The 17,422-nt window shown below is 35.2% G+C and overlaps 1 protein-coding gene across 1 annotated transcript in view; it reads right to left on the bottom strand.

Moving 5' to 3' along the window:
- The window catches only part of MALRD1 (MAM and LDL receptor class A domain containing 1), a 3,217,568-nt gene that overhangs the window by 1,340,102 nt on the left and 1,860,044 nt on the right, over positions 1-17,422 (bottom strand). The window contains exon 17 of the mRNA XM_044065510.1: positions 15,458-15,638. Within this exon, the coding sequence (XP_043921445.1) occupies positions 15,458-15,638 (181 nt within the window). The remainder of the gene's footprint in view (positions 1-15,457; positions 15,639-17,422) is intronic.

Below are 17,422 nucleotides of genomic sequence, written 5' to 3'. Positions count from 1 at the left end.
TATATATATATATATATATATATATATATTTATATATATATATCTATCTATCTATCTATATATATATATATATATATATATATATATATATATATATATATATATGTATGTGTGTGTGTGTGTGTGTGTGTGTGTGTCTTACAACATCTAAGTACATAATTTCACATAGCCTGAATTCTCATGCATCACAGACACCTAAAGCTCCTAGGCTAAAGATGACTGTGCATTTCATAGTTTTCTGTTATAGTCCCACTGTATCACCTATTAAACCATTACAAGTTGGAATATAAACACTTGTGGAAGCGTCTGAACCATTTCTGCCCAGCATCTGCTGAAAATAGACTCTGTCCTAGTAGAACTTTTCCAGTCAACAAATGTTAAATAAATAAATAACTTTCTTACATCATTCCTACTAAATGATTACACAGACACATTTATTTAATTTAATTAATAATGCCTGTCTCATTGCTTACACATATGTGTTTAGTTATGTGTTCATAACTGTTATTTCTTTATTATAAAAGGTCCAAAACTTGTCTGAATTTTGCATATTCACTGGTTTAACACAGGATTAGTAGGAAACACCCACATTACCTGTTTGATCCAGTAAAACCTTTAGTGAATGTTAACTCAGCCTATAAAGCTACTGGCCAGCATATCTAAATTTTTGGCATGTTATGGGTTCCAAACCACATAATGGACACATAGATCTGTATCTGCTACCTTGGTTAACATCACCAATAGCATTTTTTGGAAGAATGGGATTGCAATACTTTATATTACTATTTATGTTGTGCAAGGTAATGGTTCAATGATAAAGTCTTCAAATTTCTATGAATATGGCCATAATCAGTAACACTCTGATAATATCATCTGTTGAACAACAGTATTTAGAGAGCAGAAGAGTAGCACGTGCTAATACATAGCTCAGCTTGTAAAGAAAAAGGCCATCATACCTATATTTAGGTGTGCTGTGTGTTCAAATCAGGAAAGGGAAGACATATCTGAAACTGTTATCTTGCTTTAATAGAGTCATAGCATTTATTTATAGAAGCATATTACACTGATTGATATTAACATGTATTTTGAGCATAGTTGTGACTAACTCAGTTATTTGTTGAATTCCTATAACTATATCCATAATCCATAATATTCCTTTAACATTAGCTATTTAACTGTGGGAGGAGTACATCTTGTTAAATCCTATTACATGCCTTAGCAATTTTTGGGGGTAATATTGTATACTTTGTAAAAATGTTATTGAGGTCTGCTTTATTATGAAATATTGAAGTCAATAGTAGAACAACATCATCCTCAAAAGCTGAGGGACTGGAATGGGCAGACTAACAGTTGAAATGAAGAACAGGGAATATGTATTTATTTTCTTATTGATGTGCAATTTAACAAGGAATAATGGTCCTCACACATACCTTTCTTTGTCCTTAATGTACAACAACATGCATGGTTCTATTCACAGAAGCTTTATGTTACGTGACACTTTCTCACTGCCCAAGGAATGTCTGCTCAGCTTTACAGTTACTGTATCGAAACACAGTGATAACCTGAATGTATTTTTCCAACTGTTAATCTATATGAGCAGTTCATGTTCAGACTTTGAAATCCTAAGCCAAGAGCATTATTAGTAGACTATACTCCATCAAGATGATGCCATAATATAAAGTCTTTTCACTGCTTGTAAAACATGTTTTTTTTTAGTTAAGATGCATTAGGTAGGCAGGTAGTTCTTAGGGTTGGATTGCAGTTTCGTGTTTGAATCGCATTTCCTCCAACCTGTGTTCAAAGATGTTAACACACAAATGCAATAATGTCAACTGTCTATTGTTCTTATCTAATGTTCTTCTGAAAGAAATTCCTGTAAACTGTGCTGAGAAATGTATATCAGTGTTATTTGAGAAATAAATATTTTATACAGTCTATATTTTTATTTCAGACAATGAGGAATGCAGTTGGAACAGAGCCATGTACATCAAGCAGATGCACAGGCTTGAAGATCAGTGGAGGGAGAGAGGTATGTTGATTTTTTACATATTTTAGGAAGTGAAATGCATTTTCCTGTGTTTTCAGGCCTGTATTTTTCACATTAACATGTTTAATGATTAGACAGGAGGAATACCCATCATGCATTAGTAAGGTATATGAAATCCTAACACGTAACTCTGGATATAATTGTGGATAAATTCTATCAATGTTGATGTTTTATGAATCTTTGAGAAATTTGTTCACCAAACTTCTTTTAAATGTACACCCCAACATAAATAGTTGGCTTGGTGTATTTGTCACAAATTTGTTTTTAGGTGGATATTGTAAGTGTATGTTTTGACTACTGATGCATGATTTGGTATTCTCGTATGCTTGGCTGTGATGATTCATCTGTTGTGTATAGTGTGCCTATTTACAGAGTGAATGTGTTTCTGCTATGGCAGTGTTTGCACTGCTGTTTGCAGAGTGTGTGGTATGCCCTTTAGTTCAACAGCAGGTAGCATCTGCCTCAGACACCTTGGTTTGATTTTGCAGAAACACAGTTTTAGGCAATGTATGCCCATTGTACAATATAGGTCAAGTGCACACAAGTTGCTGGCCAATGCTTGCAGTATGTGCTTCTTCTCATTATACTTGTCTGTTACCCAGGGTAACAAAAACCTAGGAAACTAGTGATTGTGCACCCAAAATAACAAACCAGAAAACAGTGCACACAAGAACAGCAGGAGACCAAACTGGGATATAATAATGGAATCTGAGTGAATCTATTAAAAAGCAAAAGTTTTATCAGAAACACAGAAGCACCAGCACATCAAAGAATAAAAACAGTTTAGTAAATAATGCTTTTGTCCCGAAGCTATAACAGCAGATCATCAGAACTATGAACAATATGAAAGTCATTTATTTGTAAAACCATATTACCACCACTGATCAATAAAAAGGACTAAAAAATAAATGAGCAATGAAAGGGACTCATACAGTAATACAAACCTGACAACAATAGGAGGTATAGCATGTCAATGGTAAGAAAACCGTCTTTGTTAATTTAACAAAATAATAAGTAGGCACTCATACAAATGCATAAACAAACCTCACATAAAAATACATATATAATAAATGTAAATATATATATATATATATATATATATATATATATATATATATATATATATATATATATATATATATATATACACATACATAGATCATTTTAATGTAACTACTTGAAACAAAACCCACAGTACTAGAATTTATGCATACAAAAATAATAAATGCAGCAAACAAGTTAATGGGTTAACAGTCCATCATAAAAATTCATCGACTATGGATACAAAATTCCAAAAACCTTGTTCATGATTAAATTTATGTTTTTTAATAGCTTCACTCGGACCCTGTTATTATACTCCAGTTTAGTCTCTGACCTTTCTTGTGTGCACTGCTTTCTAGTTTTGTTACCCAGTATAATTTTTTCCCTATCCACGTGCACAACCTACTATTCATTATGCTGTACTGTTACATTTTTAGACATATTATTGGTGTACATATGTGTATTGACCTTACTTTCATGCACATTCCAGTGATGCCACCTTCAGACATACACAGACGTTTACACCTATGTCTTGCCTTTGACATGGCATATATGTGTAACATACACACATTCCATTACACATTTGTTTTGGTTGTGTATACCTACTTGTGTATGTAGCAGCATTTGTTGCTCTTCTGCAGTACTTCTGTTTGGCATTGTGCACGGTTGTTTGCCTTTCACATGCATGTCCATAGGTTTGCTTCTATCCTCTGGCATTATCTACCATTGTTAGAAGTGTGATGTTTGGCTTACATGTGTATTACTGATGGACTAACTGGATATGTGTATATTTATCCAATGTGTATTGCGACCTTACTTTATTACCCTAGAACACATATCTACCATTATTCATACACATCCAAGTTAAGACTACCACACAGTTTGTAACATGCATAGATAGATATGTTTTTTTTTTTAATTTCACCATGGCTAGTATGCATCTCCACCCTGTTTGTCAACTTTCCATTGTCCGTGTTGTGCAGTGTAACTTACCTGTCCATACTGTTTTCTTTTTTTACCCACCCATTGTCTGTCTTGTGTTTTTGCTATGTATTCGGTGGGTATACCTGCTCTGATGACCTTCACCTCCTCTTTCCCAATGTTTACAAGTTTACCTTTCTTTTTATTTATTTTTCTTTTGATTCTTAGAAAAAATGGGGCCTGTTCTTTCAAAAAAAAAAAAAAAAAGGAAATGACCCATGCCCCTCTGACTTTCCCTCAGATTTTCCTATTCCAGCATCTTTCTTCTTTGTTCCTCTTTTTCACCCATACCCCACATCTTCTCTTATATCTCCAACTTTACTTGGGAGTGTGCATTCATTGTGATTAACACATAAGTCCCAAAGTAATTGTTTGCAACTGTTAGCTATAGCAATATGGCTATATTTGCCCTTCATCTTTTATTTTTTATTAGAAAATGTATGGATTCCATCTTAATCTGTAAGTCCAAGCCAATATATTTTAAAGGTACATGTACTGCGTAGATATTCATAGTTGTCTCTCAGTTTGAGTAAAGAGTGATAGCCTTGCAACTTTGAAGCATGTATTATAAGTTAATAGATGACATATGGAAATGTCTGTAGTTGTCTGAGATGTTTCTGTGTCTACTCCTGCAAATATATATTAGGAATACCATGAGGCTTACAATGGGATAGGTGGCATTGTTAATTATTTATTTTTGTTATTATAACAGAGTCAGTTACATTCCATAGTTGTCCTTAACCATATTGTACAGATTTTGTTATATTTCTATGCAACTATCAGGATTCTTGTATTGTGATCATCTTTCCATAAATTTGGTAATGTACAACATGATTGGACAACTATTTCTTATTAATTATGCACATTTCTATAGTGCACCACTGTAACTGCAATACTCCATTGGCTGAGCTATTCTGAGTTATTTGTCACACATTAATATATTAAATCGTTAACTACAGGTTTTGTGCTGATATTGGCATAATGCACCTGATTCTTTGAACTTTACATAATCCACACCTTAGTGATACTTCTCATTGCCTCTGCCAAATGGTATGGAGTAGGTAAAGATTCTCCTTATATAACTTTTGATTACCATTTACATTAAATAGAACTAAACACCTGTATGTTATAATTTAAAATAATTAGCTGTATGATGAGAATGGACATTGTCTTAGTTCTCTTATGCTTTTCTTACTGTTTGAAACTGAATGGAATATATGGAGAATATTTGGTATGGCAATACTAAGGAATAAGAAAGTCATGTTACTAAGAGATGGAGTTCTTCAAACTCTTTCTGCTGTTGCTTAAGGTTATATTTGTTTTTTGTTTATTCTTCTTTATGTCAAACCAAGAGTTCTTCTTAGGTGATCTTTTTAAAGTGGGGGATATCCAATCCATACCCTTAGTAGTTGGTAAAAGGTTATTGTTCTTTATTACGGAAGAATCTTCTTCTAAACAGTTAAAACTCCTGATGCCGTTTGATGCATGAAATGTATTTTAGCAGGGAACGTTATTTGAGTTTTGATCCCATTTTGTTTGAGTGATTTTACAAGAGGCTAGCATTCCTCATTTGAAAAGTTTTAGTTGAATAATCATTTTCAATTCTTATGTTATTCTGATCATATTTGAATGGACCATTTTTCCCGAGCTGTTTTAAGAATCAAGTTTTTTTCAATGAATGAAAACAATGTTATTACTATAGCTCTTGGACTATTTGTTGAAGTGGAATATGTGGCATTATCTATAGCTCTATGTGCTCTTTCAATGACATAGGAAAGTCCTTCCTGCAGGTTAATAATTTTGGAATCCAGGAAGATAAAAAAGTAACTTCTGTTTTTTTTTTTTTTCTGGCAACCTGGATATTTTAAGTTGCATCACCTTCTCTGTTTTTGATGTTATCTATTTTGTTTAATAACCAAGTGCTTTACTTTAATAAATATTCTGTTTAAATTTCTTCCTCTTTTAATCTTCCCTCCATATCATTTAGAGCAATCTCAGTGACAGATGTTTTAGCTTGGTGCTGCAGAAACATTCCTTTAATATTGTCAGTTTGTTTTAGGTAGCTCTGGTTTCAGATTTTCTAAGTCTCCTGAAAAGCATGTATTTTCAGAGAAAACTAACATATTTTTGTCACCACTGCATATCAATCTTCAAAGAAGATTCAGAGTTTGAATGGTTACAGCTGCTCATTTTGCTTCCAGACAATAAGGCTCCAGAAGATTCTGGATGGAGCCAAGCAAGCTCACGCTATTATAAAATAATATATGAAGCAATTTTACTTAGAAGTAAATATTTTCCTCTTTATTTTAATTTTACTGCTGAGCTCTAAAAAGTTGCTGCTTTTACATGACCATCTAGGCTCCACTGCCACCATTTCTAATACGAGTACTAGTACTACTCACAAGGTATTACAGTTACTGTTCTGCTTACTTGGGATATGTGTCTTTAAGCAGTTATTCATTTCAGAAGTATAAAGACACTTTGCCTTACTGTGCAAGTATTTCTTTTAATGCAGGTTGAAATATAAGTATATATTCTTTCAAATTCTTTCACTTTGATAGCTGTGCACAGCTTTACTGATTGGCAGACAGGTGTTATCTGGAATCTTATACACTTTCTGTGTCAGTTCTACTTTCAACTATTATGGTTTGCATACTTAAGTTTCAGTTTTTAATTAACACTGAATTTTCTTTATGCAGATGCAGAAGCAGTACACACATAAAAAAATGCAAATATTGAAAGGAAGTGTTCACTAACTTTCAATTCATCCTTCATTAAACAAGACATATTTACTAGTACAGACGGCTGGAGTACATATACTCAATGAAATAATGTGTGCTTCGATAATGTTCTGCTTAATAAGTGTAAGCATACAAGGGATTGTTCAGAAATACAAACAGAAGTAATACAACTGGTCATCTCTCTTTAACTATGTGGAGTCACCAAAGGTAGTTTTTGTAGTGAAAAAAAGACACCTGTTCACTGAAACTACCTTTGGCGAGCAGCTCAACAATTTGGTTTTATCCCCTGCACTGCTCATGTGGGGGGACACCTCCCACACCCCTCCAGAGTTATATATACCAACTCTGAGATCACAAAACAGTGGCGAAAAAAAACAAACAAAACTGTCAGTGAAAGTAATTTCCATGAACAGCATACACTCCTTTTACATTCACTGAAATTACCTTTGATGACATGACTTTATCCCATCCTGGTCATTCACTTGAAACAGCAATGTCCAATTCCCTCCCCCAACCTCCACTGTACATAGGGTGTAGTGTCTTATGAAGTTCAGCTATCTTGTACATGCAGTTGACATTGTGGAGGAAATTACTGTCTTATACAAGTATTATACTAATAGATATTTTCTGTCCTACATAAAATCCTTTCTTACAAAAACTGCCTGGATGTATTTCAGTTACTAAGGTAATACCTAATGTACATGAAATTATGTGGCAATACAAATATTTGTTTTGTTTCTGTAACTGACCATAGGTGTGAGTGTGCATGCAGTTTTCTGTGTGTGTGTGTGTGTGTGTGTGTGTGTGTGTGTGTGTGTGTGTGTGTGTGTGTGTGTGTGTAGAAGAACTCCTGCTGCAGGGCTAGCCACCTGGTGGTATAAATCTTGGCACTAGATGATTGTCAATACTGAAGTAACACCCTGGACCCTATGTGCAAAAATGCGCAAAAGAGGTTATAGATGGATGAATGAATGGACAAATACATATATTTATATACATGAAATAAAAATAATTGTAAGTTTACACATGCAGATGTACATGTTTATTTTACAGACATATATATGCATACTTGCATGCATTTCTTTACTCATAAATACAAATTTATATTTATGCACAATAGTATGTCATCACATAAGCATTCTATATTTGTATATAGATACAGCCTTGCATACAGATATGTTTTTTCTTTATTATTCATTATAATTACATATATATATATTTGCAGTTATGCATATTTCTTGAAACATCTACCTTCATTTATTAAACTGTTTTTTAAACCTATTTTTAATATTATTAAAAATAATAATAAAAATAAATAAATACTTACTATAGAACTCTGGCCTTCTTGCTTTCATCTGATCTATCCTCTCATCCAGCAGGTCAGTCCTACACTAAGGCCACTGTACCTGTGATGGAATTGGGGCCAGAGTGGGTTATCCTTGTCAGGGATGACAGGTGCTCTCCCAGCTCTTGTTATATGTCTACTTTCCTCCAGTCAAGTCCTTTTACTCAGGTCTGCATCTTATCCAGGTAGTAATCACTTAGAAGGTAGACAATAATTTTGGTCTTTTTGTCAGACTAACTTGCAATCTGACCTTGTGTCTTCATAGGTGCTTCCATCAGTACCAGAATGAAAATGTATGAGCAGGGCTGTCTTTCACATGTTTAGAACCACTTCCTTTTGGGTATCACATCACCCTATCCAATCCCAGTTATCAAGCAGGGGTGTTATCCCTGGTACTGCTATTATTGGCAAGTTTGCTTTGTCAACTTTTTATGTATTCTTTAAAGGAATACATTCACATTTTATTTACATGGTAGATACAACTCATTAATTAATTCATCAGTTTTATCTTACATACACCTTATACTGTTGTTGTTGTGGCTTGCTGTTGCTGCATTTTGGAGTAATTTACCTGAGAAGGAATATCTTCTTTATGCATTCCTCCTACAGTACATCATCAGTAATTTTTTTTGGGGGGTACTTTTGCTTATTTATTTCTACAGAAATACATTTCCTATGTGTGTCAGTAACACTTTTTAGTAACTGTTGAGTAATTTGAAGTGACAAAGTGTACCACATGATGTTGGATGGGCAGGGATTATGGTTCATGGCTGGGCAAACTCACATGCGTGTGACTCCTTTTTGTCTTTTCTAAACATTGTCAGAGAATAACTAAGGTTAACTGCACATTCCTACAGCATTCTCAGAACTGCTGTTCACTACTGCAGACGCTGCTGCTGTCCTCAGTGGGCTAATAAGAACTGGAGGCCTCGTTTACAATTACTTGAGGCCTGGTTACACTGACAAGTTGCCTTACACATTTGTGTATTACTCTGATTCATACAGATAAGTGTAAAAAACAACATTTGCATGAAAAATGCATTAATGTCCCTGAATGTACAAAAATAAACTTAACTCTACCATATTAAGTTGCTATTACTTGAGTTAGTGGCAAATAGCTTAGGAAACAGCAAACTTTTTAAAGTAAGCAATAAATCAGTGAAATATTGCAAATTATTATGAAACAGTAAAGAATGATATTAGATTACTGTGTTTACTTTAAGAAATTTAATTTTAATGATATGATGGGCAGATTAGAATGACAAGTGAATACTACAAAACTGTCATCTGTAAAGGGAGATTTATTATAGTAGCAGTGGAAATGCATAGTGATCATTTGGAAAGATAAGTTTATTTAGTGATTGTGCACACATGGTAGAAATGCAGTGATTTTTATTGTGAAGTACTAAGTGTCAAGAATGTTTTGTTGGCACAGCACACTTGTCTTTACGGGAGATTTCTGCATGTCACTGCTGATTGAAAAATGACAGTATTATGCAAAGAAGTGGTAGGGACGAATGAATCTGTTAATAAACTAATGTTTTACTATTGTAAATGTATTCATAATGATACAAATATTAGTTGAACACAACCTTACTTGGCTGGATTGAGACTATGGATGTCTATATAATTATGGGGTTTTGTTACCTAACTTCTTATTTTTTGATGATGTCAGGCATACTTTTATTGTTGTGCAGTCTGCCTGATGATTAAATAATGTTTTGTGTATGACTGTAGCATATTGTTTTAGGTGTAGTAATGATGCAAAATCACGTAAAAAGACAAAGAAAGGGTAATTTTAGCCATTAGGAAAACCACATCCTCCTGGAAGCCCTTAGGACATATGACAAATTTCTTTTTGGAAACTGGAAGTCCAAACAAGCTGAGACAGCAAAGGGCTGGAATCAAGTGGTTATGTATATAAATGCAGTCAGTGGACACAGCTGCATATTAACACAGTGCCAGAAGTGGGCAAAATATATCACAGGATACTCTACAGCCAAAGAGAGGCAGAATGCAATTGACTGTACCAGTACTGGGGGGACTTCCAACATATGTCCCATTAACACCAGATGAGGAATACCTCCACTCCATTCATTGGCATGACTATGACACAAATGGTGATTGGACTAGAATAATCAGAGGTGGTGTGGACACTGGCCATTACTGACATCTGCAGTAGCAACACATGACTATTCAGAAAAGATGGTTTCAAAACAGTAGTATATGTTTCTAGAGAACTGAATGCTGACATGGAATAATTACATTAAACACAAGACAATTAATATTAACAGGTGAACCCTCCACTTCTGCATATAATGACAATGAAGGCAGTGTGTGTGGTAACTGCCCATCATACTTCCTTACTCAGCTTTATTGGAATTCTTTCAATTCATTTTTCAAAGGTCTGCAGTAGAAACAAGCAGTTACTCTATACCAATAAATCTGGAGGGCATCATCAGCAGAATGGATGTTGAAGATGATGATGATGATGTTGAAGATGATGATGATAACATAGTTATACTTATGAGGTAGTCTGAGGAGAGTGGCATGTAGTCCCTGCATTTAATTGCAGGATCTCATACCCTATAATATGTTAGAAACTCTGCAGGTGCTGACAGTATCTAAAGAAGTCAAGCCCAGGCTGACATTACACACGTGCTTATGCAGGAAAAAAACCCATGTACCTCTACACCAGTATCTCCAAACCCAAACCGACACTTTCAAGATGATGACAGAAATTCAGATGTAACAGTATCCACAGTGAGACCTTAACAAAGGGACTTCACACACAGGAACTTCTCCCAGCTGTCCCAGGAAACAAGTAAAGCACTGGTTGCCCAGCAGCAAATGTGCTGTGACATTGTTAGGGCTTGCAGCACTGACACAGAAATTCAGCGTATAACTGAAGATTTTCAGCACTACATGGAAATAGCAGGGAGTAGAGATAATACCATAATCACAATGGAGACACACCAATTATTCATGACTACCTCCAGTCGAGCACTACCTAGGAGTCACCAGATTCAAGTAGGAGTCAGTCTTGGAATAGGAAGTGGAAGGGAGTAATGTCCAGACATGTGAGGGCAGATCACATGATACTACAAGTGCTTCTCTAGAAAGTACTATAATTAGCCAGGGGGAATTAGTACAACAGAATTTCAAACAGGCCACATCAGCATTCATCTACACCTAGGAGGATCTCACATTAGAGATCCTGATAGCAGTCCTGCAGCACTGTCAGGTCAATGTCTGCAGGATCACTCACATCAAGTAGGTCACATCATCAGACCAAATCTCCATCCAGCTCTCATGACAGCCCCTCTTCAAAATTACCTGCATCATCACCAAGCCTATCTTTATGAAATGTGTGTGGTAATTTAACCTTGATGTACTGTGACTCAAGTGTGACATGTCTGTTTCTTACACTTTGACCTTCACGTACTCATTCATGTTTAACTTGAAGGTTGAGAAGTTTTCAAATAAATTATAAAAAAGGGGGGGGGTGGACTAATGGCACTTTTCAACTATTTGCACTTCATACCCAATGGTAGTGCTTAAAACCTCATGGACCTGTGGAAAGAAAGCTGTATGCCATAGCATAAGATTGCACTGATTCACACTATTAATGCTCTATGCATTACCATTATTACAGCTTGTAATTATCTATAGTTCAAAAGTAGCAATATACAAGTATTCAGGGAAACACTGATAAGGAAATTAATGAAGAAAATGAGTGTCTTGCCATGAGAACAAACACTGCTACCACTTCACTCTCACCACTGCACAAATGATGATGTTTTTGTCTCTGAGGCCACAAATTACTGTGCATGACAAACTTAAATAATCTGATGTGCAGAAACTTAATAGATAATATAGTACAAAGTGAAGAAATATTGTATAATACAAAAAAATGATATATTTTCATTCAAATGCAAGGTAGAACCTAATTTTAAATACTGAAATAACACTTTTTATTAATTGTACCCTTCAAGGACATTCAGTACATGCATACTTAGGAACAATACCTCAGCAAAATGTATTGTGTAATACAGTTAAAATGTGATTATTCCTTATATGACACCTTATAACATCACTGAACAGAAATCAGTGAACACGCAGGCATGACTTTTACAAACAAAAGTATCAGTACCTGTTCTGAAATAAAAAAAATTATAATTTAAAGATGAGATTGGAATGTCAGATGAACAGTGACAGTAGACAATGCATCACAAGGCATTGCTTTCAGATATCACTGCATGCATCACTTGTACTCTACATATATTTTTGCAAGAAAGGAAACACCTACTTGAATGTTAGAGTCCATAGTTTTGGACTAGATGTCACCTCTTTACCTGCACAATTGTATACAATGCGCAAGCATGGAGCACAGGGTGCCTTAGTATGGACAGTCACCATTAGACATAGTAGGACTGGAACTGGGAGTTGCAGTGACAGCATGCGTGATCATGTGCAGAATGCAACATGCAGTAAACATGCTACATGCAGTAGCTAGGTCATACTGAAGAGCAACCCCAGACTCAATCAGGTACCTAGTACCTCTTCAAGAGGTTAAAGACCCTCTCAATGACAATACAGGTTTGGGACAGGGATAGGTTGTAACTGCCTACAGCGGCTCCACTTGGAATTCTCACTGGTGTCATGATCCATGGTTCCAGTGGATGTCTATCATCACCAAAAAGAAGAGATAAAGGGGTAGACAAAACAAAGAAAATGTGGTTTAGTACTCAGTAATACATTTTATATTGCATAACTACTCAAATAAAATAAAAAAGGAAATAATATTATTCAATTTACCAAGAAGATGACAATGCATGAAGAGATGGTAGAGTGAGCTAGTGTGGTATATGGAATCATGTGCACTTCAAAGATTCTGGGCAGAAGCATTAGTGCTGCACACCCATGCATCACACACTACCTAGTGACTAATGGAATGGTAGCCCTTACTGTGCGGTACTGCTGCACCCGAGGAGCACATGGAGTACTAATTGTAACAATGGGTGCAATCTGTCTCACCAAATACCTAAGAGAAACATGACACCCCTTAGAAAGCATGCATAGTCTGAGCTCAGTCCTGAGGTGACACAGTGAAGGAGTTGTACTAGCCACATGTGCCAAGAGTATGTTTAGGAACTGCTGAAGTATCCTCGAGTTAGAAGACTGTGCAATACCCAGTGTGTCCATAGTCTGTCTCTTGAAGTTCTTTTATAAAAGTACAGTGAGGGCTACACATACCTTTACATCCACAGGCATAAGAAGTCCACACATCCTAATGTCTCTCCAGAAGCCATACTTACTCACTAAAGCCCTTTCAATATCCCTGCCCACTCTGAACAATCAAATACTTCCCAACTGAGAAAATTATAGAAAGTTATTCTCTGCTTATATCTCTACCTTCTTCATCAGCCAGCACTGCTGGGTACAAACAGTAATGTCCTATCCAAGACAAGCCACTCACCCTGGGAAATAGCCAGGCTAGTAGTAAGTGATAGCATAATAAAGGATTGCAAAGTAGATCAAAAAGTCAGAACTGCACCATTTGTGACAAATCTGTGGATGGGGGGATACGTGTGGAAGTTTGACTGTGAACTACAGTTAGACAGGAGAAGGTCTCATTAGCATAGGTTGTTTTGTATCTCTTCTCATTTGCATCTCAGTATGACTTTATTTGCTTATGCTTGTTCATGGGCATCATGAGTTAGTATAAGTAGCCCATTTATGCATTTCATTCCGTGAATCATGCTTTTTCTGTAGAAATGAGCAGAAAACCTTTATTCATTCATGTAATGACTAGAAATATGACCCTAATTATATTAATATATATATATATATATATATATATATATATATATATATATATATATATATGTGTGGGTCTACTTCACATGACTGAAATCTCATTTGACTGAATTTCATTTGACCGAGACCATAATACTGAATTTTCAAAATACTGAAAACTCATTTGACTGAATCTGATTATACTGAATTGTAAGCCATAGACATGATGCGAGTTTCCCTTCTCCTGTGGCTTGCTTGTGATAAAAAGAATTACTATAACTTATAGTGTTGATTGTCAGAATACCGACAGTCATGTAGAAAGAAGTGTTGTAGTGTTTCTAAATGTGGGTATGTCTGTTTACATTTTTATGGGAAGTATCTAAAGTAATATGGCAGATGTTCTGTGCATTCCCAGCAGTAGTGGCAGCGTGCAGACTACTGTAAGGTAAGTGAAAGGTATATGCCCTTTTCCCCACTATAGTGCTAACCTGGAGTTAGTATATACAGTTAGGGGGGGACAGCCCACACATTGGGGGTGTGAGGAGCATTACCCATCACCTAGTTTGGTTTTATATTGTCCAGTTTCTGTTAAGAGGGTACATAAGTAGTTTTTAAGTTTTGGAAAGAGTTAGTCATTGGTGTTGTAACTGCATGTCTATTGTTTACAAATTAGTATTTTATGCAGTGTAAGCTTTCAGTATAGGTTCATAGATTAGTACTAAGCTAACTGCCCTTGCAAGCCATTTTAAGCCTAGCCAATTATCCCTTGTGAGGCTCAAACCCTGCACCTTGTGTTTGCAAGGCAAACACCTTAACCATTAGGCCACCCTCCCAACCCTTTAGGGCACCCTCCCAACCCTATAATGATTATAATGAGTTTCAGTCAAGTGAGTTTTCAGTATTTTGAAAAATAGGTATTTTGACCTCAGTCAAATGAAAGTCAGTAAAATGAGATTTCAGTTATGTGAAGTAGACCCATACATATACATATATATATATATATATATATATATATATATATATATATATATATATATATGTGTGTGTGTGTGTGTGTGTGTGTGTGTGTGTGTGTGTGTGTGTGTGTGTGTGTGTGTGTGTGTGTGTGTGTGTGTGTTTATATTTGTAATAGAAGTCCCCAAAAACTAGCATACCATGCCAAGATTACATAAAACACTGCTTTTGGTATTATTCAAAAGAAAATTATACACTCTGATATTTAGCAATACGTGCAATGAGAAACAACATATTTATAATTATTTAATTCCGTATTGGGAATGATATATCCAGATGGATAGTGCAAACAGAAACACCACTTGTCTGGTTCATTTTCTATTATAGTGTATGCTGTCCTGACAAAGATATGGCATACCCACTACAGACTAAATCACATTGTTCTACATGAACTAAACACTGCAAGCTACCCTTCTTTATTATATTTCATTTGAATAATTCTTATAAATCCATGATGATGACCTCTCAAAACTGTGTTTTAGTTCTCACCTGGAGCACAGTTTTTGAAATGAATGTCATCCACAGCAGCTCCACCACCAAAGTCCTGTGTCCGAATTCCTTCAAAGATCACTTCAAAATTACGTAGCCGTCTGAGTGACACTTCCGCTATATGCCATTCATCACCATGGTTACCAGTCTTGCTCCATACCTCAGAGAGGGATCTCTCAGTCTAGAAATAATAAGTTCACACTGTTAGCTATAAAGAACGTTTTATTTCTAAATCTGCTAGGCAATATATTTTGACAATATTCGGTCAGAGTGCTTTGGCACAATAAATATAAAATGCCTCCCATGGGATATTCACAACGAACTCTAAGTGAACAATGCAGGATTCATTTAACACCATAGGAAGCACATTCCTTGTCACTAAAAGAACAAGAAATTCAAGAGTGTTGTATACTTATGTATGCTGTGAGGCAAGTCTAAAAACAGAAATCTTAATCCCTTGTATATTTTTTTCTGATTATGCCTATCTTTAGAACCTTGTGCTACATTTTGTAATCCAGTCCATGAAGGTAATTCTGACACAGCTGAACAAATTTAGCTTAAGCTCATGAAAAGTTCATGTGATGACAAGATTTTTTTATACAACCATCTTGTCACAATCAGATATATTATATTGTTTTGCAAGAGTTTCAGGAGCATGTTGTGGCCACTCATCACACCTTTTGAGAACAGCTCCATAGGGTGGGCATCAGTCCTAAATTTCCATTTAAGGTTATGTGACATGAGATAATAGTGTACTTGTGTTAGTCCCCATTTACTTGGTTTCAAGTCTATGACAAAAAGCAAGTTTAGCAGATATGTTGTCAAGGCACATATTATCTGGAACATATTATGGCAATTGAGCAGCCATTCCAGTACTAAAATGTCTTAGACAGGCTGTCTGTACCATTAAGTGGGCACTACATACTTGTCACTGTAAGGCAATGTAATTCACTGACTTGCTGAGTAACTGGTTAAATGGCTGACTGACAAAACAGGATGCAAACAGACATGTCAAAAGTATTTTCTTGCAATAATATAATGCATGATTTTGAAAGGCAGAAGTCTTCTTTTGCGGTGACAGCTTGTAGATAAGTTGCAGTCACTCATAATATAAATGCACCATATTTTTTAAAACTTCATTTAGAGCTAAAGATTACAGAGTACATTTAGTAGAAGAAATTAATTTGGCTCTGGCAATTAGTTTACAGACATTTCTAATTTGTGATGAAAAGCACGTCTGAACTCTGAACATACTTTTAAGTCTTCTGAGGGACAGGACATGGGGAAGCAGTCCTCAAAATGAAGAATAGACAGGGATTTATGTGCATATATATACATGGATTTGTGCATACATGCATTTATTTATACCATTGCATTAAATTGGAAAATTTCTGTAATGCTATAGCCTTCTCTCGTTGGAGTTCCTGGTTAGAATTTATACTAACCAGATGATGCTTCAGAATAGCAAAACGTTTTTGAATTACAAAAGATTCCATTCTGCCATTGTTAAGAATAAAAGTAGTCATGCATAAACTACAAACAGGTAAACCATCTGTGCAGAGAAAAACTGGATGCTAAAAAATATATCAGTGTGCTACAATTTTAGAGAAAGCAAACAAACATATCAGGCAAGCATATTACACTTTATTTAGCAGTATTTCACTGAAAGAAGGCAGTTTTATGTAAGGTATCGTAAAAGTGATAAGTTACTAATATAGTTTAATGATATTTTTATTTATTTATTTTTTTTTCAAATTCTTTTTATTTTATTTAACTTCCAAAAATAAACAACATTACAAACAGAACATCATAAGAAGAAAAATACATCCAACAGAGAAAAAAAAAAGTATGTACAGCTGTACAATGCCCAAATCAGGGTAATTGGATATTTTTAAACAACTCTGGGAATTTAAAATCTTCTTCTTCTTTCGGCTTTTCCCGGTTAGGGGTTGCCACAGTGGATCA

The sequence above is a fragment of the Protopterus annectens genome, chromosome 3.part0 (genome assembly GCF_019279795.1).
Source record: "Protopterus annectens isolate FY-2018-M chromosome 3.part0, PAN1.0, whole genome shotgun sequence".
In the NCBI taxonomy this organism is placed as follows: domain Eukaryota; kingdom Metazoa; phylum Chordata; order Ceratodontiformes; family Protopteridae; genus Protopterus; species Protopterus annectens.
Note: the sequence above shows the minus strand (reverse complement) of the source record. Positions and strands in the feature narration are given on the sequence as shown.